Raw genomic sequence first — 19,777 nt, forward strand, 5'->3', positions numbered from 1 at the left:
AGAATGAAGCAGAAAAAAACTCAAAAAAACGACATACTAACCCTTTACGTTTTTTTCAGCACCCTCAAAACTGGCATTTTTGCCGTTTATGGGTGTGCACACTCCTCCTCCATTGCCTTGAAGACATGCAGGGTCCAGAAGTCCATCTCCGTGAGGTCGTTGTCTGGTGGGATCATTCTGTCACGGTCGGGCTTGAGAGCTTTACGGTTCAACTCCAGGATGTAGAGAACATGATCAAATGCAGGTAAAAATACTTATTGTGTGCAATGATAGCAACAGCAGGATAAAGCAACTCAGGAAGGTAGACGGACAAATGATAATGAACCCACATGGGGATAAGCACACACCTGAACTAAATAGACAGGAGTAATTAGGGACAGGTGTGGGTGATTAGCACAACCAAGGAAGACAAGGCAAAACAGGAAGTCAAACAGTTGAGCTATCCATCGGCAAACATGATATAACAAAGCTGCGTGGCTCAGGTGATAGCACCACTGATTAATGGTGCAGGGGTTCATGGTTCAAATCCTGGCTAGTGTTATTTTTCCAGGTCCATCATGCATCGTACTCATGACCGGCTGGGTAACACAACACCCTCCAGTCTTCCAGTCCAGTCCTCCGGTTCCCGAGGTGGGGGGGCACGGTGGCGTGTGGGATTTATGGAGTGAGGCGGTAGCGTCCAAACCCGCTCTGAGTGATGTTGGAAGGCTCCTGGCCTCGCTTCCTCACTCCATCCCACAGGAAGGGCGCCTGACCTGCAGGGACCAAAACAATCAGATTAATCATAAACACAATGTAAACGGGTCACCGGGCAAAATGATAATGGTCTAATTCATGAAAAGAAAATTATTGAAATATATTAAAAAAAATAAACGTTTAAGACACTGACCTGCAGTTGACGTCCCTAGCTTCTCTTCCCACGCAACTGAGGAGAGTCAAGTCCCTGCAACTTATATATATCACTTTGTGATTACATCATCAAACCCAGGTGTGCATGTCACGTCGTGGTGCCTTCAGGGGCCAATGAGACACATACACATATATACAAACATACATAAAAACACCCACAAAGATACATACTGTGTACATATAGTTTTGTACATATATATATATGTGTATACATATACACATAAATACACACGTATACACAGGTTCTCACCAAACATGAAGAAAAACTGAAAGAACCCACAGAGATGTCAAAATGTTTATTCCAACTCCACGCCCCCTCACCCCTGACAGCCAATCAGGAAGCAGCAAGCATGTATTATGTTTTATGTAAACATTCAAGCTTTTTCCAATACATTTTATCATTTATTATTATTATTAAATTATTGTGATTGACGTCACAATAGTACTCCACAAATATGTCCGTTATGAGAAAGTATTTTGATTTCTAGTATTAAAAAAAAAATTAAATTAAATAAAATTTAATAAAAAATATACATTATACATGCATTCATTTTTTTTCCAAGTATAAAGACAGTCGTTATGTCACATTATTGATCATTTGTAGAAAAATTAGCATTAGTGAAAAATATTCATGTTATAAAAAAACATGCCCTCAAAACTTTTAATTTAAAATATTTTGGATATATTTATGACTAAATCGACGTAAAACAAAATATGGCTTTGTCCTTCAGGGCTGCAATAAATATGACAAATAAGTTAGCTTCAAGTATCAAGAGCCCTGGGTAGGTGGCGGCCATCTTTAAGATGCTACTGGGAATAAACCCACCCTGAGTCCAGCGTATTAGCTTTTATTTGCGTGTTTCATGTGCATTCGTCTACTTCCTGTTCCTCTTGGTTATGGCGTCCAGTCTCCTCCTCTCAGCCTCCTCTGCTTTCCTCCTCTCCTCTTTTAGCTCCTTGTATCGCCACTTGGGGATCTGCAGCAAGTGCCTGCCGCCTCCGTCTTTGGCGCTGGTTTTCCTGTGTATCTTTTCTGGTTCATAAGTGGGCACGGGGGCTTTGGACACCCTCACCCTGGGGATGGTCCACCCCGGCTTGACGCTGCTCCTCCTCCTGAGCGCTATGGTTAGCGGAAGCAGACTGGTCCTTCGAGGCTGAGACAACATTCCCAGACTGGAGGTCCTCGTTCGAGGCACTGAGGTCTGCATCTGAAGGCTGGCTCGACGCTCGGAAGAGGGTTTGGGTACCCTGGGGTTGGGGAAGAGCTGGAGTTGGGTGTCCACGCCGCCCGCATTGATGGCACTGATCTCTTTGGTTCGGTGACGGCGGAGGATTTCCGAGACTGCGTAGCGTCGCTTGCCGACGCTGGGGGGGCTGTCCGGGCACACCGTGTGACAGCTGACGGCGATGAAGGGGCTCCTGATGGCGGTCGTCACAGACACAAGGTGGTCAATGACGCCGGAGTCCTCGGGGTTGGTAACGTTGGCGATGTTGAAGATATCACGCGCCATGTCCGAGAGACGCTTAAGGCAACCGCGGGGCTCCTGGGCTTTGGCCACCAGTGACGGCAGCGGCGGCCATTCGAGACTGCAAAACCAACATGGCGGTTAGGTCCCTTCAACAGCTCAACCAAGTCGCTGTTGATGGAGTACAACTGATTGGGATTCCAACTTCCTGTCAAACTATCCATTTTTACCTGTAAGCGTCGGCGAATTGTTGCGGGCAGGGTCGTTCCATGAGTCGCCCCATCACCCAAGCTGTTTCATGGCGGCCGGTGAACACCGCCCACTCCCTGGCGGTCATTTGGCGGCCGCAGTCTCGTGCGTTTAGGGTGGCCCCTGCAACGGATGGCTAGTCAACATCCGACCTTGATGCAGTCAGGTGCAACGCATGCATGGTCTGTAGACACGTCTGTAGAGGCTTACAGTTCAACATTATTAGAGCCCTCTACAAATAAGATAACACCCCTATAGTCGACTATTAATCAATTTTGTAGACATATCACAAAATATGACAGTGGGAGATCAATTTGACAATGATACAGTTGAACATTATTAGAGCCCTCTAGAAATTACATAACACCCCTATAGTCACCTATTAATCCATATAGTAGACATATCAGAAAACATGACACAGTGGGAGATCAATGTGACAATGTTACAGTTGAACATTATTAGAGCCCTCCAGAAATTAGATAACACCCCTATAGTTGACTATTAATCAATTTTGTAGACATATCACAAAATATGACAGTGGGAGATCAATTTGACAATGATACAGTTGAACATTATTAGAGCCCTCTAGAAATTACATAACACCCCTATAGTCACCTATTAATCCATATAGTAGACATATCAGAAAATATGACACAGTGGGAGATCAATGTGACAATGTTACAGTTGAACATTATTAGAGCGCTCTATAAATTATATAACACCCCTATAGTCACAAATTAATCCATATAATAGACATATCAGAAAATATGACAAAGTGGGAGATCAATGTGACAATTTTACAGTTGAACATTATTAGAGACCTCTAAAAATTAGATAGCACCCCTATAGTCACCTATTAATCCATAAAATAGACATATCAGAAAATATGACAAAATTAGAGATCAATGTGACAATGTTACAGTTGAACATTATTAAGAGCGCTCTAGAAATTAGATAACACCCCTATAGTCACCAATTAATCCATTTCATAGACATATGAGAAAATATGACAAAGTGGGATATCAATGTGACAATGTTACAGTTGAACATTATTAGAGCCTTCTAAAAATTAGATAACACCCCTATAGTCACCAATTAATGCGTTTCGTAGCCATATCACAAAATATGATACAGTGGGAAAGGAACGTGACAATGTTACAGTTGAACATTATTAGAGCCCTCTAGAAATTAGATAACACCCCTATAGTCACAAATTAATCCATATAATAGACATATCAGAAAATATGACAAAAGTAGAGATCAATGTGACAATGTTACAGTTGAACATTATTAGAGCGCTCAAGAAATTATATAACACCCCTATAGTATATATTCAACTGTGGAATTTTTCCTTTCGGATTCCGAGTAGTACTTCCTGCATGTAACATTACTGACCCCTAGTGACCAGAATATGTCATTGATACAAATACTAGGTCATATCATGTGATTTTTGAATTCATTATATTTATATTTTTGTTGATTTTGCTATTTTTATACTTAAAAATGCTTAAGTTAGGCCAAAAATATTTAAAATATGATTAAATATGCTAATTTTCTGACAATAAATAGGCAGTACTCAACCACAAAACAGTGGTTGTTTATTAATATATTAAAAAAAACATGATAATAGCAAAGCTGTATGTAGCATGGTTAGCATGTAGCATGTAGGGAGCGTTACCTGCCATCATGAGCGCCCGCACGCACTCAACCCGACCCTGCATGGCCGCTTTCATCAACGCCGTGAAGCCGTGACAGTTTCTCCTCTCGATGTCCAAACCTGAGTAGTAGTTGAGCAGGAAGTTGGTGATTGTCATGTGACCTGGAGACATAAACAAAAAAAAAAACGTGCGTTGACGTGTGTGTGCGAGACACGGACACATTGGAACCTCAAATGTCAACATAAGAGGCTTACCTGCCTGCGCGGCGGTGATGAGGGCAGTGTTCCCTTCACTGTCCTGCCAGTTAGCGTCCAGATAGGGACACTGGGATAGCGCTATGACAACATCGACGTAACCATGGTAACATGCAACCAGCAGCCCCGTCTGAGAGAGCAAGAGAGAGCGAGAGAGACACATGCCAATACTATGTTAGAATAAAATGTAGATAGAATGAATATAATGTTAGTTATCACCCTTATATCAATTAGCTTAGACAATAGAAAGTGTTTGAATGTGCTGAAGAAGAAATGTTCCCGTGACCCCGATCAGAGACCCCCAGTGACCCCCCGAGGTCCTGGAGGTGCCCGGATGCAGCAACAGCATGTTAATCCTGCAAGAATGTGTCAAGATAAGAACTCATAAAACAATAAAAGTAATTACTCTCACATGTATACACACAAAAAATAATAAAAAAATGAATAAAAAAAAATTAAAATTAAATCAATAAAAATTAAATAAATAAAAATAAAAATAAAAATAAAAATAAAAATAAAAATAAAAATAAAAATAAAAATGAAAATGAAAATGAAAATGAAAATGAAAATGAAAATGAAAATGAAAATAAAAACTAAAACTAAAAACAAAACTAAAACTAAAAACAAAACTAAAAACAAAACTAAAACTAAAAATAAAACTAAAACTAAAAATAAATAAAAAATAAAAAATAAAAAATTATAAAATACAGTTAAAAAATTTAAATTATATTAGGAAAGCAGGAAGTGAACAAAATGTAACAGTAAAATGTAATCTGATCCATGTTCAAATGTAATAAAGCCAGTGCTGCACAGTCAAATTAGACTGCATTTGCATTAATATGACGCATGTTTTCACTTTAAAATCAGGACCTGTCAAACTACGTGGAAAAATAAGCAAGATCTTGTGCCCCAGTAAAGGTGTTGTTTGTTTGTGTATGTGTGTGTGTGTGTGTGTGTGTGTGTGTGTGAATAGTACTTATGTCTGCCAAAGCGAGGACCTGGGAAAAGTTGGTTACTTTTTCAATTTTTAATAATAATAATTTTATTTATTTATTTTTTTTACTCAGTAAGACATTCGACTTGCAAGTCATGTTGCCAGCTTGTATGTTAAAAGAATACTGGCGGGCCGAATTCAAACGCTTAGTGGACCACATGTGGCCCCCGGGGCCGTAGTTTGCCCACCCCTGATGTAAAGAAATAATACAAAAATATATTAAAAAATATATAAAAATATATAAAAATATATAAAAATATATTAAAAAAAATAAAAATATATTTAAAAATATATAAAAATATAAATACATAATAAATAAAATATGAAATATTTTTTTCTTTCTTTTATTTGTTATGATTAACTATATTTACTGCAGTGCAAATGTAAAAAATACAATTTCATTAAGCAGGAAAACTTACAGTATATATTTTGAACTTTTAAAAATGCAGTCGACTTTTAGCTATCGCCCTTAGCTTAGCTGTTTGTCAAAAGAGGATTTATAGTCTGTGTGTAATGGACATAAAGTAAAACAAACAGAACACAAGTCCACAATTAAAACAAGCCAGGCTGTCAGCCAACTGCACGTAATCTCATTAGTGTTGTCAGGCCTGGGGAGCCTTAAGGCGACAAAGGGGGCGGGAAGGGAGGGGGGGAATGTTTCTCAGGAATAATTGGCGGATTGTGCGGAAAAACCTTTAACAGTGGCTCTGGTCTGTATGGATGTTTGTGGTGTACTGGTACACTTTGACAGCTAATGTTTTTGTTTTCTTATGTAGGCCAAATAAAAATGGCTGACTTCCATTACTTTTGTTATTACGTCGGTTCTCCGTGACTTTAATCTCCTATGGTCCAATTCAACTGATTTATGGTGACCTCATAACCTTGTCACACGCTTTAATCCCCAAAGTTAATTCAAACTCAATATCGATGTATGTTAAAGGTTACTAGAATAAGATAAATACAATATATTATATTGATACGAGCACAGTAAAAAATAACATTTCATACAATGGAATAATTTGGATTCCCGCTTGTGTTGACATCAGTGTCAGTGGGTTACAGTTGAGCTGACACATGAAAACAAATTCTCGTCATCTTATTATTAGCACATGGTGTAATCTGGGGAGTATCCAGCGCTAGGAATAGAACAGCTTATGCTTATCAGTCTGGAGGAGAGAGAGATGTGGTTATGTATCTATGGCTAATATCATACAGTACAACATATTAGATATCTGATTTTTTTTTTTTTTTTTGGGACCATGCAGACATTGTGTAGTAGACCAGAGGCCATGTTCCATTCAATGTCCTAACATTGACTTTGATTTTTCCATTCATTCACATTAACTCATGCATGCTTTATTACCTTTATGTTTATGTAGTTATGAATGCTTATGTCGCTTTACTGTTTATAAAAGCGTCTTTGGACATTATGGGCGCCAGTAATTTAGGCCTGATCCCAATTCTAGCCTTCCCTAAAGGTATCCCAAAGAGCAGAGGTGGGCAAACTACAACCCGGGGGCCACATGCGGCCCGCCAAGTGTTTAAATACGGCCGTTCTTTCCAAAGTATTTCATTTAAAAAAAAAAACTTAACATCATTTTTTTAATCAATTTGGTTATTTAATGTCGTCTGCTGTTTACAATTCAAGAAACAATACAAACAGTTGATGTTTGCTAAATACAAGGATGAAGAGTCTTGAACCAGTCATGATGTGCTATATATATCCCTATATTGACACTTACTATGGTACCCATTATGTCATTGGATGGTCATATCACCTTCTACTTCGGTACGTGAATTTTATTTTATTTTATTTTATTTTATTTTATTTTATTTTATTTTATTTTATTTTATTTTATTTTATTTTATTTTATTTTATTTTATTTTATTTTATTTTATTTTATTTTATTTTATTTTATTTTATTTTATTTTATTTTATTTTATTTTAATTAAATTAAATTATGCAACATAAAATTAATTATGCAACATAAAATAAATTATGCATCTTAAAATAAATTATGCATCATAATTTAATTTCATTTCATTTCATTTCATTTAAACAAAAAAACTAAACTATATTATATAGTTTATATTGAACTATATTAGGAAAGCAGGAAGTGAACAAATGAAAAATAAATAAACAAATCAAGAATAAAGAAAATCAATCAATCAGTAATAAATAAATATAATAATAATAATAATAATAATAATAATAATAATAATAATAATAATAATAAAATGGCAAATAATAAAAACTTAAGAAACCACATATAGTTAGTGGGTAGACAAATTATTTTTTTTCAGATTAAAATTAACAAAGCAAAAAAAAAATTATTAGTCAAATAAAAAAAATAAAACTTAAATTATATTAGGAAAGCAGGAAGTGAACAAATGTAACAGTTACTGATTGTAAAAGTACCAGATGGAGGGGTAGAATCGAATAAGCTTTGCTTCTTCCTACTCCTTTTGGACATGTGGAACTGTGAACTGATTATGTGATGCATTCAATTGTAATCTGATGCATGTTCAAATGAAATTAAACCATGACCATTACAAAGTGCTCCTGAAAAAAGGGAATCAAGCACATATAGCAGATTACATGACACTTTTACAGATTACAATAATTCCAAATGGACTGTTTATGTGTAAAATTATATATATAGTCCGGCACCTTGACGATTTTGTTAAATAAATGCGGCCCTCGAGTCCAAAAGTTTGCCCGCCCCTGCCATAGAGAGGTTCATTGAGTATTGCAGCATTGAAGCACGACTGTAAGAGCTCCTCTTTATGTTGCATAATGCTCGGTTACAGCGTGTGATTATTTTGGGATGCGTAAATCTGTGTCAGGATATTGACTTCTTCCACACACATCTCTCGGTTTCTCTGCATATAAACACAAGCAGGATATATTTAGGCTATTTGCTGCTTCACCCTGCAGGTAGCATGTAGCGTCCTTCCTTTTGCAATGTTTACATCTAATAAATATTGTTTTACACACTTTTATTATTATTTTTTTTATATTTTATGCTGCCAAAAACAGAAACTATCAGCTGTGGTCAAGTCGTGATGGAGACATTAGTATGCATTTTTATTGGTTATGGAAGAGTGAAATAGCTATTCAAAATCAACTTTGTTTACATTTGGGGATGACATTAGGAGGCAACGTGGATGAGGTTTACATGGAGGTCAGTTTGGATCCTTCCTTGACCTTGAAACACTCCTGTAAGCCTCTCTCTGCACAGAGCTTAATTATTTCTCTCCAGAATCGGATGCGCCTGAACTCATCTCAGTATATATATAATATATTTATATTTAATATTTATATTTTTTAGAAACATCTAAAATATATATATATATATATATATATATATATATATATATATATATATATTTTTTTTTTTATTTTTTTTTATTTTAAAAAATATATCTCCAGAATCTGGTGCGCCTGAACTCATCTCAGTATATATATTTATTTTTTTTTAGAAACATCTAAAATATATATATATATTTTTTTTATTTAAATTTTAATTTTAATTAAAAAAAATATATCTCCAGAATCTGATGCGCCTGAACTCATCTCAGTATATATGATATATTTATATTTATATTTAATTTTTTATTAGAAACGTCTGATATATATATATATATATATATATATGTATATATATATATTTTTTATTTTAATTTAAAAAAATATATCTCCAGAATATGATGCGCCTGAACTCATCTCAGTATATATGATATATTTATATTTAATTTTTTTTCGAAACGTCTAAAATATATAGATTTTTTTATTTAAATTTTAATTTAAAAAATATATATCTCCAGAATCTGATGTGCCTGAACTCATCTCATTATATATGATATATTTATATTTAATATTTATAGTTTTTAGAAACGTCTACAAAATATATATATATATATATCTTTTTTTATTAAAATTAAAAAATATATATATTTTTCGACGTTTCGCTTGTGTCTTTGATGTATAAAATAAAATACACATTTTGATAATTTCACTTTTCCAAGATTTCAAAAGCACCTTTAAGAAAAATGATTTAAAGCTACAGTACACATTCTGTCAGAGTGCCGATGAAAATAAGTGTCATCATACCTTGTTGTTCCGGTCCGTCTGCTTGACCTGGTCCTCCGTGAGTCCATGCCGGATCATAATCCGCACTAGAGTAGCGTTGTTGCTGCAGCACGCCCGGAAAAACGACATCGGCTCCGGGCTCTGTGGGGACGAGGTGCGCTCAGAGTCCTCGAATGCATCATCAGGCGGGTAGAACGAGTCGTCTGACGCGATGCTCCTAGTGTCGTCCAGGTCCTCGAAGTCCACTTCTTCAAAACCATCCTCCTCATCATCATCACAGGAGCTAGGGTAGTCTTCATCGGGGTCCTCTTCGGCTAAGGTCGGGTGGACCTGAGCGATATCCCCGCTGGCTTTCTGCTGCTGGTGCTGCCTGACCCGGAGCGACGATGCGACTCCTCCGTCTCTATCGTCCGTGATCAGCACCATCTAATCCCCGAAACCAGCCGAGCAGGCATGGGACCCGTCGTCTCTCTTCGGACTTTATCGGGAAAAAAAAACTTTTTTATGCACTACTGTGATTATGTGCTGTGATGTCCCTCATCGAAGTTACTGCGCCGTGAACGCAGCACGCCTTCATCAACTTTACAAGTATCCTTTTGAGAAATTAGCAGAGGGGAAAAAATGACGTGTTGGCACAATGCTAAACATCTCATAGAGGGCGGAGAGAAACAGAAAGCAAACCTACAGTCTTTTAATCCGATTTGATGGACCCGGGACGCTCGCCCCCCCCTTCCCCCCTCCCTTCCATAAAGCATAAAAGTATTACACAATCATGTCACAGTTGTGTTCAAGCATTACTTTGCAATAATCGAATATAATAACTATTATATTCTAACATGTGCAATAATCTTGCATTTTAATGCCACAATTCCCATATTAGGTCAATTCAAATCAATTATTATTTTTTTTATTATTATAAAAAAATAATTAAAAATATATTATTTATTTTTAAAAATAAAAAAATATTTATTTTTATAAAAAATAATTCTGTTTATGACTTTCTACATGCTGTTTTTACATTATTAGAGCCCTCACAACACAAACTAACACCCCTATAATCACCATTCTACTTTATGTCCACTATATTGGGTAATACAAGTAGAATGGTGACTATAAAAATATAAATATTTTTTATTTTTATTATTATTTTGTTATTCTTTTTTATTAAAAAATAATAAAAATATTTTTGTATAAAAAATAAAAAAAAATATTTATTATTATTATTATTATTATTTTGTTAAGTAAAATAATAAATAATATAAATAGCCCTTAAAATAATAAATATTTTTTTATTTGTATTATTATTTTATTTATTATTTAAAATAATACAAATAAAAAATATTTATTATTATTTTTTTACAGGGAGCACTTAAAATAAATATATATTTTTTATTATTATTTATTATTATTTTTTTATTAAAAAAAATAATAAAAAATAAAAAATAATTATTATTTTTTTATAAAAAATAATAATAAAAATAAATAATGTTTTTTTTTTGTTTTTTTTTAAGTGCTCCCTGTTTCAGTGTTAGCCTATTAATATTCCACACTGCCCCTTCCTGGGTGACTTCCTCATTTTTAAAGCATTTCTACTTCCAAACTTCCTTTTTCAAACTTTTAAAAGTAGGATAAAACGTGAAGAAAACATGTTAGACACACTTGCAGCGTAAGAGTACGGAAGTAAGGTTTGCTTAGTAGTAATTAACGCAACATCAATTTCCATTTTTGTTGCTCATGTTCAATCAAAGCAAACCGAAGCTGAAAATTGCATGGTTGCTGTTGCACGGCCGTTTTATGTGGTGAAACAAAAGCGTGTTTTTCTTGATGATTTATGACGAAACATCAAATGGGGAAATTCCGCTTGAATTATGGGAGACAAACAAGCTCTTTGGTACAAGAGCCTCTAAGGCTCGTAACTCATAAGCAGGGATTCTCATCTGGTGGAATGGCCGGGTGTCCATTTTGACCTGGTTGCACATAGCTAGTCAAGAATGATCATCAATAATTAAAAAAAAAACAAAATGAGCCATGCTTCTTTATCACTGTTAATTGGTTCCAGACCTGGATTATTTATGACACAAAAGACCTGTTTAATACTTTCTGAATATAAACTCTACATTATTAGAGCCCTCTAGACATGAAATAACACCCCTATAACCACTTTTATACTCATATTACCCAACATAGTAGACATAAGCCATGCTTCTTTATCGCCGTTAATTGGTTCCAGACCTGGATTTATGCAAAATAGGATTATTTATGACATAAAAAACCTGTTTACAACTTTCTGAATATAGACTCTACATTATTAGAGCCCTCTAGACATGAAATAACACCCCTATAATCACTTTTATACTCATATTACCCAACATAGTAGACATAAGCCATGCTTCTTTATCGCTGTTAATTGGTTCCAGACCTGGATTTATGCAAAATATGATGATTTATGACATAGAAAACCTGTTTGCAACCTTCTGAATATAGACTCTACATTATTAGAGCCCTCTAGACATGAAATAACACCCCTATAACCACTTTTATACTCATATTACCCAACATAGTAGACATAAGACATGCTTCTTTATCACCGTTAATTGGTTCAAGACCTGGATTTCTGCAAAATAGGATTATTTATGACATAGAAAACCTGTTTGCAACCTTCTGAATATAGACTCTACATTATTAGAGCCCTCTAGACAAGGAATAACACCCCTATAACCACTTTTATACTCATATTCCCCAACATAGTAGACATAAGCCATGCTTCTTTATCGCCGTTAATTGGTTCCAGACCTGGATTTATGCAAAATATAATGATTTATGACATATAAAACCTGTTTATAATCTTCTGAATATAGACTCTACATTATTAGAGTCCTCTAGACAAGGAATAACACCCCTATAATATACTTTTACACTCATATTACCCAACATAGTAGACATAATAATACAAAATAATACAAAGTAAGACTTAAATACATGTTTGTGTGTGATGCTATAAATGTGTTTTGGATGCCTCATTCAAACCTGTTGTTGCGGCAATCAGGTTTGGTGCTTGTGTGTCTCTCACAGCATTTCAGTAACATTACGAACGGATTGTATGTTCCCAGAATAGCTTCATTTATGGATAGCATCTTCCACAAACTGGGGAATTAATAACAATAAATACACATTACTGCATACTAGCAGTGTAGAAATTGTTCTAAAAATTAATAGTTTTACTTTATTTTGGTTTAAATTGCCTGTGCTCAGTTTTGGAGGCCCCACTCTACAGTGTAATCACCGTAATACACTTATACTTTCGCTGTACTGTATAGCACAGTGATTAATTAAGAATATTCTAATCTGCAAAGATGATGACATCCTCATTCCCGCAGGAAGATTTAGAAGGCTTAGTTAGGACGCTTAGTTCACTGACAGCTGCTCACCATAGCGGCGGTTCCCTTAAGCGTCCACAGAGTTCACCCGCTTCCGCAATTTAGAAACATTTGTCTTTAAAATGAATGTACACACCCTCCTCGCGTCATGCAACTGCCATTTTGTTCAACTTTTAGCTGAGATGACTCACAGGGCGTCCTCCCGATAGATGAAGTCAACAGGTTTGATCATTCCCTGCTGTTTCTCCCTGCAAGAAAAAAAAAAGAAAAATACTTTTGTGATAATAGAAAACAATATAGCACTCATCTTACTGCATATATGTAAATAAAGGGTTTTTAATTACAGCTATTTATTAAATAGAATTATTCTCAGGTTATCCACATCCATTTAAAAATGTTCATAGGATGTACAGAGCTTTGAACTATCCAAACATGTGGAAGGGGTGTCTTTTTCACAGGAAAAAAGCTCTTATTTATTGTATTTATTATTATTATTTATTATATTATTTATAGTATTATTATTTTATTTATTATTATTATTTATTTAATCATCCATGGAAGTTGCTTGATATCATCTCTTAAATTAAACCCTCATGTGCTATTCATTTTATCATTAAAGAAATAAAGAGAAGAATAATCTTTTTCTAATAATATTTTCCATGACTATATACACGGTAAGACACTTAAAAACAAACACAGGTGTTTCAACTTCCGGGGTAACTGCCACACTCGCGTGTGATTGGCTGTCTCCGGTCAACACGGCTTCTGACTTGTTGTCTAGCCAGTCGCTAGCGGCGACGGTTAGCTCCGCTTCTATAGCCGCCCTAGTGTTAATAGTACAATGTTAATAGTAATTCATACTTTATATTTAATTGAGAGCGAGCCATATTAGCGGCAAAACATCAAAAAATAAACACTATATTAATCCCAGAAAGCGGGTCTTCCCATTTCCGGGGTATATGACAAGACAAGCATGTGATTGGTTGTCCTCGGTCAGTGTGGCTTTTGATTGGTCTATAACCGCCGTCCTATATTAAAGGGGGATACTTTGTTCCAAAACAGTAGTGTGACCGATAGTGCAGTGCCCCATTTCATCCATTGGGTGTCACTGTAGTACACAACTACAGTAGTACGTTATATTATAATAGTCGCCATTTCTTTGGGATTTTTTAGAAACGTGTACAAATGTATCTGTTGGTGAAGTAAGACTGAGTACCACTGTACTTTTTCTGTTCTGTTAGCATAGTAGGAGTATATATCTTATATATATATATATGGAATAAGACAGCAGCATTATAGTGAGTGTGTGTATGATGAATGAACTGTATATAACCCAGAAATAAAGGACTAGAAAGCACACACACATGGATAAGCTTGCTGATTCATAAAAAAAAACACTGGTGAATAAAGTCACATGATGTTACCCTGGCGCACCCGCTATTAAGGGAACATTTTCTTGATTCCTGCTGATGTAGAAACCTGAAACAATTTTGTTCTGCTTCTTGCTCTCAGGGCGCGTAAAACCGACGCATCAGCGCTGGGATTTCACACCAACGACTATCACTTTCTCCCAACGCCATCTGAGGCCGGAAAAGCTGTCTCGGCTCCCAAACTGACTTGGCGTCTTTCCAGGCCAAACACTTCCACTGCATCATGTGACTTTTTAGGAGGAAAAAGTGAACCTACACTTGTGGCTCCAGGCTTGTGAGAAAGCTGTCAATGTTCTCCTGTTGTATCTCCGGGTCCAGGTGAGCCAGGTAGGTGCACAGCATCGTAAATATGTCAAAGGGGATCCTTGCGGCGGCTCCTTCCTCATCCTCGGTCAGGATCTCACAAGCGACCTTGAGGGAAGTCTTGAAGGTCTTGTAAAAGACAGAAATTGTACATTCAAACACATACAAAGAACAAAGAATCTGTAACACAGAACCTGACTGCCCCCGTGTGGTGACAGTGTTAAACAACACGGATTGCACATCATCTCCAAAGTTCTCCATGCTTGAAATTTACTTCCACTCGTCTCTACCGCTCGGAATGTCACACTTTTGAAGCAGAATTAGCGACCCTGATGGAATGGAATCTTACATCTCCCAGAGCACTGCAGCCCACAGCGAAAAACTGCATCCAGGTGATGTCCGTGTCAAAGTTACCCAATGTCAACATGTTCTCCAGCTGTTCCTTGGGCAGACACAAGGACTTCCATTTCTCACGTAACTGCTCTCTGCTGCACGTCTCCGCAGTGGACAGCTACGGTTTAACCAATGACAATTTAATGTTGTAGAATCAAAATGATGACATAAATTACTCAACAAGATGGAGGTACCTGCTTGTGGAGGGTCTTTAGCAGACCCGGAGTCAGTGTTGCATCTTTATTCTTGTCGTTGACGTTGAGCTCCAGTCTCTCCTTGACTGGCAGAGTCTCTCCTTTAGACAGCGCATCGAAATATCTGGGAACATACAATCTATTTTTGTCTTTGGTTCGTGATGTGACTGAAATGTTGTGGGAGACACACAAGCACCAAAACCTGATTGCCGGAAACAACAGGTTTGAATGAGGCATAAACAAAACACATTTACAGCATCACACACAAGCATGTATTTATGTCTTACATGGCTTATTTTGTATTATTATGTCGACTATGTTGGGTAATATGAGTGTAAAAGTATATTATAGGGGTGTTATTCCATGTCTAGAGGGCTCTAATAATGTAGTCTTTTTTCAGAAAATTGGAAACAGGTTTTCTATGTCATAAATCATCATATTTTGCATAAATCCAGGTCTGGAATCAATTAACGGCCATAAAGAAGCATGGCTTAAGTCTACTATGTTGGGTAATATTAGTGAAAAGTAGTTATAGGGGTGTTATTTCATGTCTAGAGGGCTCTAATAATGTAGAGTCTATATCCAGAAGATTGTAAACAGTTTTTCGATGTCATAAATAATCCTATTTTGCATAAATCCAGGTCTGGAATCAATTAACGGCGTTAAAGAAGCATGTCGTATGTCTCCTATGTTGGGTAATATGAGTGTAAAAGTGGTTATAGGGGTGTTATTTCATGTCTAGAGGGCTCTAATAATGTAGAGTCAATATTCAGAAGGTTGTAAACAGGTTTTTTGTGTCATAAATAATCTTATTTTGCAGAAATCCAGGTCTGGAACCAATTAACGGCCATAAAGAAGCATGGCTTATGTCTACTATGTTGGGTAATATTAGTGAAAAGTGGTTATAGGGGTGTTATTTCATGTCTAGAGGGCTCTAATAATGTAGAGTCTATATTCAGAAGATTGTAAACAGTTTTTCGATGTCATAAATAATCCTATTTTGCAGAAATCCAGGTCTGGAACCAATTAACGGCGATAAAGAAGGGAAAACTGTATGGTACTTAATTAGTATTGTACCGTCTGTTCAGCCATATGATACCTCATCACATGCATATGTGTTTGTTTTCTTCTCTGTGTAGTCAATGTATTACTAATTCATATTTCTATGAACACAATTAGGCTTCACTTGAGTTGCACCTATTCATTCATATTCCATGCAGTTCTTTCCGTTGTGGAAGTGTTGCACCAGAAGCAACAAGGGAAGCCCCCGGGATCCAATTAAAGTCAAACAATGCAAAGATGAGAAACACAGGTGAAAAAAAAAGGGCCTTGAAGACATTGTTATGCTATGTGAAATGTGTACTATAGATGAACTCACGCTGCAGACCACACCAGCAGGTCTTTGGGCTGTGTTCGGATGGCTGCCTTTGTGAAGTTCTTGAGGATGTTTGGCAGCCCTTTTGGGATGATGATTTGCTGGGAACAGTACATAGTCTCCGGAGGCGGCATGGCTGCAACACAAAACAAGCCATCAATGATAATGTGGCTGTTATAAAAGGAAGTAGGGGAATATCAACAACATTATAAACATTATATATCATCTTAACAGTAAATAAGTCTCAGCATGAGTACAGATTTTTATTCAAAACATGTAAATAAATAAAAAAAAGCGTAATAATGCTGTACTATGATACCTGTATTCAGTTACGCTAGTATTAGTAAGCAATTATCGTCCTTGTATAATGACAATTAACTGCTAAACAAAGCTGTACATTATATAATTAATCATATATAAATGTTATTAAGAGGGAAATTAGTTACCTGGTGAGTTGTCGAGCAAGAAGTGTTGACAAATTACCGTTTGACGTAGTTTTTGGCTAGCTCAGGCCCCGTCTTGTTAGCAGCATTGGTTGCCTAGCAACGGCCCATGCACGCGCTCGCTCGCTCTTCTGTTGGACAGCGTTGTCAAAGTGCAGCTCACGTTCGCCCTCTGCTGGTCGGGAGAGTAAATGCACGGTTGCTCTGTAGTCACTTATTTATAAAAATAGGAAAAGTTTAATTATTATTTTTTTAAAGCAAAAAAAAACAATTGAAAATCTGTAGAAACGGCGCATAAATTCAAACAAACTCAGTTCTAACAGTTCTAACAAACATTTATTGAAGTGATGTTGTCCAAAAGGCAGAACATCACATATGAAAGCGTATTATCAAACACATTTGGAAAATTCAATTGTAACACAGACAGTAATTAAGAAAATGAAAGTACAACCATCAGTAAATGTCGACTCAACGGACAAAAACTCTCGACGTCCCCCTGTCTTAATCTGACATCAAACACTAGTACATATATGCAGGAAATACAAAATAAAGGTACTTAAACAATAATAAGGATGTGTTACAGCAAAAAACAACACAGGTTATCAAGGACTCAGCAATGACTGACGATGATGATGATGTTACTTCCCTCTTGTTATAAAAATAAAAGTACTTGTCTCTTTCTATTAATTCTAACTCTGGGCGGAACTTGGGAAAAGTCACAAAAGCTCCAAACATAGCTGTTGGAATTCCGAAAAGCATTGCAGTGTCCCAAAAAAAAAGGAATTTGGTCCCGGGTTCACTTACCATGTTTTGATGCTATATTTGGTTAATCATGCAGTCATTGTCCTCAAAATGGCACCCGAGTTGGAGCCGACCGAGTTCACGACTTGCTACGTTTGCGAATCATTACGTGATGTCCGCGAGTCGGTCGCTTGTGGGGACGACCGCTCCGCTCGCTCTTCAGATTCTGCGTTCTATCTTTTGCCCCGCTTGTTACCGGCGGGCGGTTTCTTGAGCTGGAGCATGGGCGCTCCCGTGCCGAAGCCGGCGGCCGGTTGGTTGGACACCCCGAAGGTCAAGCCGGCCGACGGGTTGATGCCGGGGTTGCTGAAGTTAAACCCCGAGGCGTTGCTGCCGCCGAAACCTAGAAAACAAAGAAGAAGAGCTTACATGTGAAGCACTTGCAACGTACAACCATTATACTATCAATCATAACCAGGCATTTATTTGAGGTGAGGCATGTATTTCTGAGGAGTACACATGCATTTTGTACAATAACATTTTTGCCGCAAATAAATACCGTAGTAAAGTGCCGCTTTCTGACTGTTTATTTGTGGCTAGGTATCCATTTGAGCGGAGGCCGTTATTTGAGGAAACTAAATAAATAGTGGAATAATTTAGAAGTCTGAATACAATAGCACCCTAAATATAATTTTTTTTTCCCACACACAGTTGATACAAGGCCCGTCTTTCATGCTAGTGAATCATGCGTGTGGTGTTACCGTACACATGTACCTGCACTCAGACTGCCTCCTGTGGGCTTAGTGGCGGTGGAGAAGGCAAAAGAAGAACCCCCAGTCCCCACCCCACCAAATCCTGGCCCTGCACCAAAACCTGTGAGGGAAGAGAGCGACACATACATACACACACACACACACACGGAGGGGGGAGGGAGGGGAAGTGAGCTTAAACTTGCCTCCACTGACAGCACAAAGCTTGATCGCCACGTTAGCGTTTGCATGAAGCACACACACACACACACACACACAGTATCGGCCATTTTTCTTGTGGCGTGAACGCAGAAGTGAAAAGCCAATCTCAGTCTCGACACACTCATCGCTTCCTCATTCAGACAATAAATTGAAAAAAAAAAAAAAACAAATAAAAAAAAAAGCTGTGGTGATACCTCCCAATGTAGTCGAGCCCAAACTAGTGCCCACTGCTGTGGCAAAGGGGTTTCCAAACCCTCCTCCCAAGGGTGCCTGGGTCCCTAAGGCACAGAGAGATGCTTTACTCCTTTTAACACAGCTGTGTTACTCCCTTACTTGACAAATAAAGTTGCCCTTTACTGAATAATAATAATAATAATAAAAAGGAAATGCATTGAATTTGCCGTACATGAAGTAAACATGTTTAATGTACCCAATTATATCAATTATTTGTATAACTTTTATCAGTGGTTCTCAAACTTTTTGAATGTAATTGTATTTTTATGTAAGAATAAACGTTTGAGCCCGCGTACCGCCAGTGGAACGCTTACCACAGTTTGAGAATCAATGATTTGTATTTTGTGTGCAAAAAAAATTAGCTAGTTCTTTCACTCCAAAACTTGTCTCTTTAAAAAAAAAAAAAAAATTGAATTTTTTTTTAACCCAACAAAACACGGACAAGAGTTTGTTTAAAAATTTGTTTTATTGTCAATTTAATAACGCAACTCCACTTACATGAAGACACAAACAGTTTGGAACATAACGATTGTAAGAACGTCTAACTGCTACTGCATTTGACAAGTTTCAGAAGATTCAAGATTTGAGAGTGAATGAACTAGCATGTTTAAAAAACAAAAAACAAAAAAAAGCATCACACCGTTATTGAATATAGTTTAAAAAAAAGGCACACACCATATTAAATATTAAATA

General features: G+C 36.7%; 3 protein-coding genes across 5 annotated transcripts in view; all 3 read right to left on the reverse strand.

Moving 5' to 3' along the window:
- Positions 1 to 1,416: 1,416 nt before the first annotated feature.
- On the reverse strand, positions 1,417 to 10,318 carry ankrd33ba (ankyrin repeat domain 33ba). The gene is made up of 5 exons (XM_058060638.1): positions 9,645 to 10,318; positions 4,537 to 4,666; positions 4,303 to 4,443; positions 2,606 to 2,747; positions 1,417 to 2,496 (listed from the first exon to the last, which is right to left on the reverse strand). Exons 1-5 carry the CDS (start codon positions 10,047 to 10,049, stop codon positions 1,785 to 1,787), a joined length of 1,530 nt encoding a protein of 509 aa, XP_057916621.1. The 5' UTR covers positions 10,050 to 10,318; the 3' UTR covers positions 1,417 to 1,784.
- Positions 10,319 to 11,150: 832 nt separating this feature from the next.
- Positions 11,151 to 17,270, reverse strand: ropn1l (rhophilin associated tail protein 1-like). Its single transcript, XM_058059917.1, has 6 exons — positions 17,142 to 17,270; positions 16,699 to 16,831; positions 15,321 to 15,444; positions 15,083 to 15,244; positions 14,687 to 14,862; positions 11,151 to 13,248 (listed from the first exon to the last, which is right to left on the reverse strand). Exons 2-6 carry the CDS (start codon positions 16,827 to 16,829, stop codon positions 13,188 to 13,190), a joined length of 654 nt encoding a protein of 217 aa, XP_057915900.1. The 5' UTR covers positions 16,830 to 16,831; positions 17,142 to 17,270; the 3' UTR covers positions 11,151 to 13,187.
- A 175-nt stretch (positions 17,271 to 17,445) lies between these two features.
- nup58 (nucleoporin 58) overlaps positions 17,446 to 19,777 on the reverse strand; it is a 37,911-nt gene continuing 35,579 nt past the window's right edge. For 2 of the 3 annotated variants that reach the window (XM_058059915.1, XM_058059914.1), the window contains 3 exons: positions 19,045 to 19,128; positions 18,654 to 18,752; positions 17,446 to 18,282 (listed from right to left, as the gene is read on the reverse strand). In XM_058059915.1, the coding sequence (XP_057915898.1) occupies positions 18,113 to 18,282; positions 18,654 to 18,752; positions 19,045 to 19,128 (353 nt within the window). In that variant the 3' untranslated portion in view covers positions 17,446 to 18,112. The remainder of the gene's footprint in view (positions 18,283 to 18,653; positions 18,753 to 19,044; positions 19,129 to 19,777) is intronic. The other variant, XM_058059916.1, reaches the window with a different exon arrangement.

Source organism: Doryrhamphus excisus, chromosome 21 (genome assembly GCF_030265055.1).
Source record: "Doryrhamphus excisus isolate RoL2022-K1 chromosome 21, RoL_Dexc_1.0, whole genome shotgun sequence".
NCBI lineage: Eukaryota > Metazoa > Chordata > Actinopteri > Syngnathiformes > Syngnathidae > Doryrhamphus > Doryrhamphus excisus.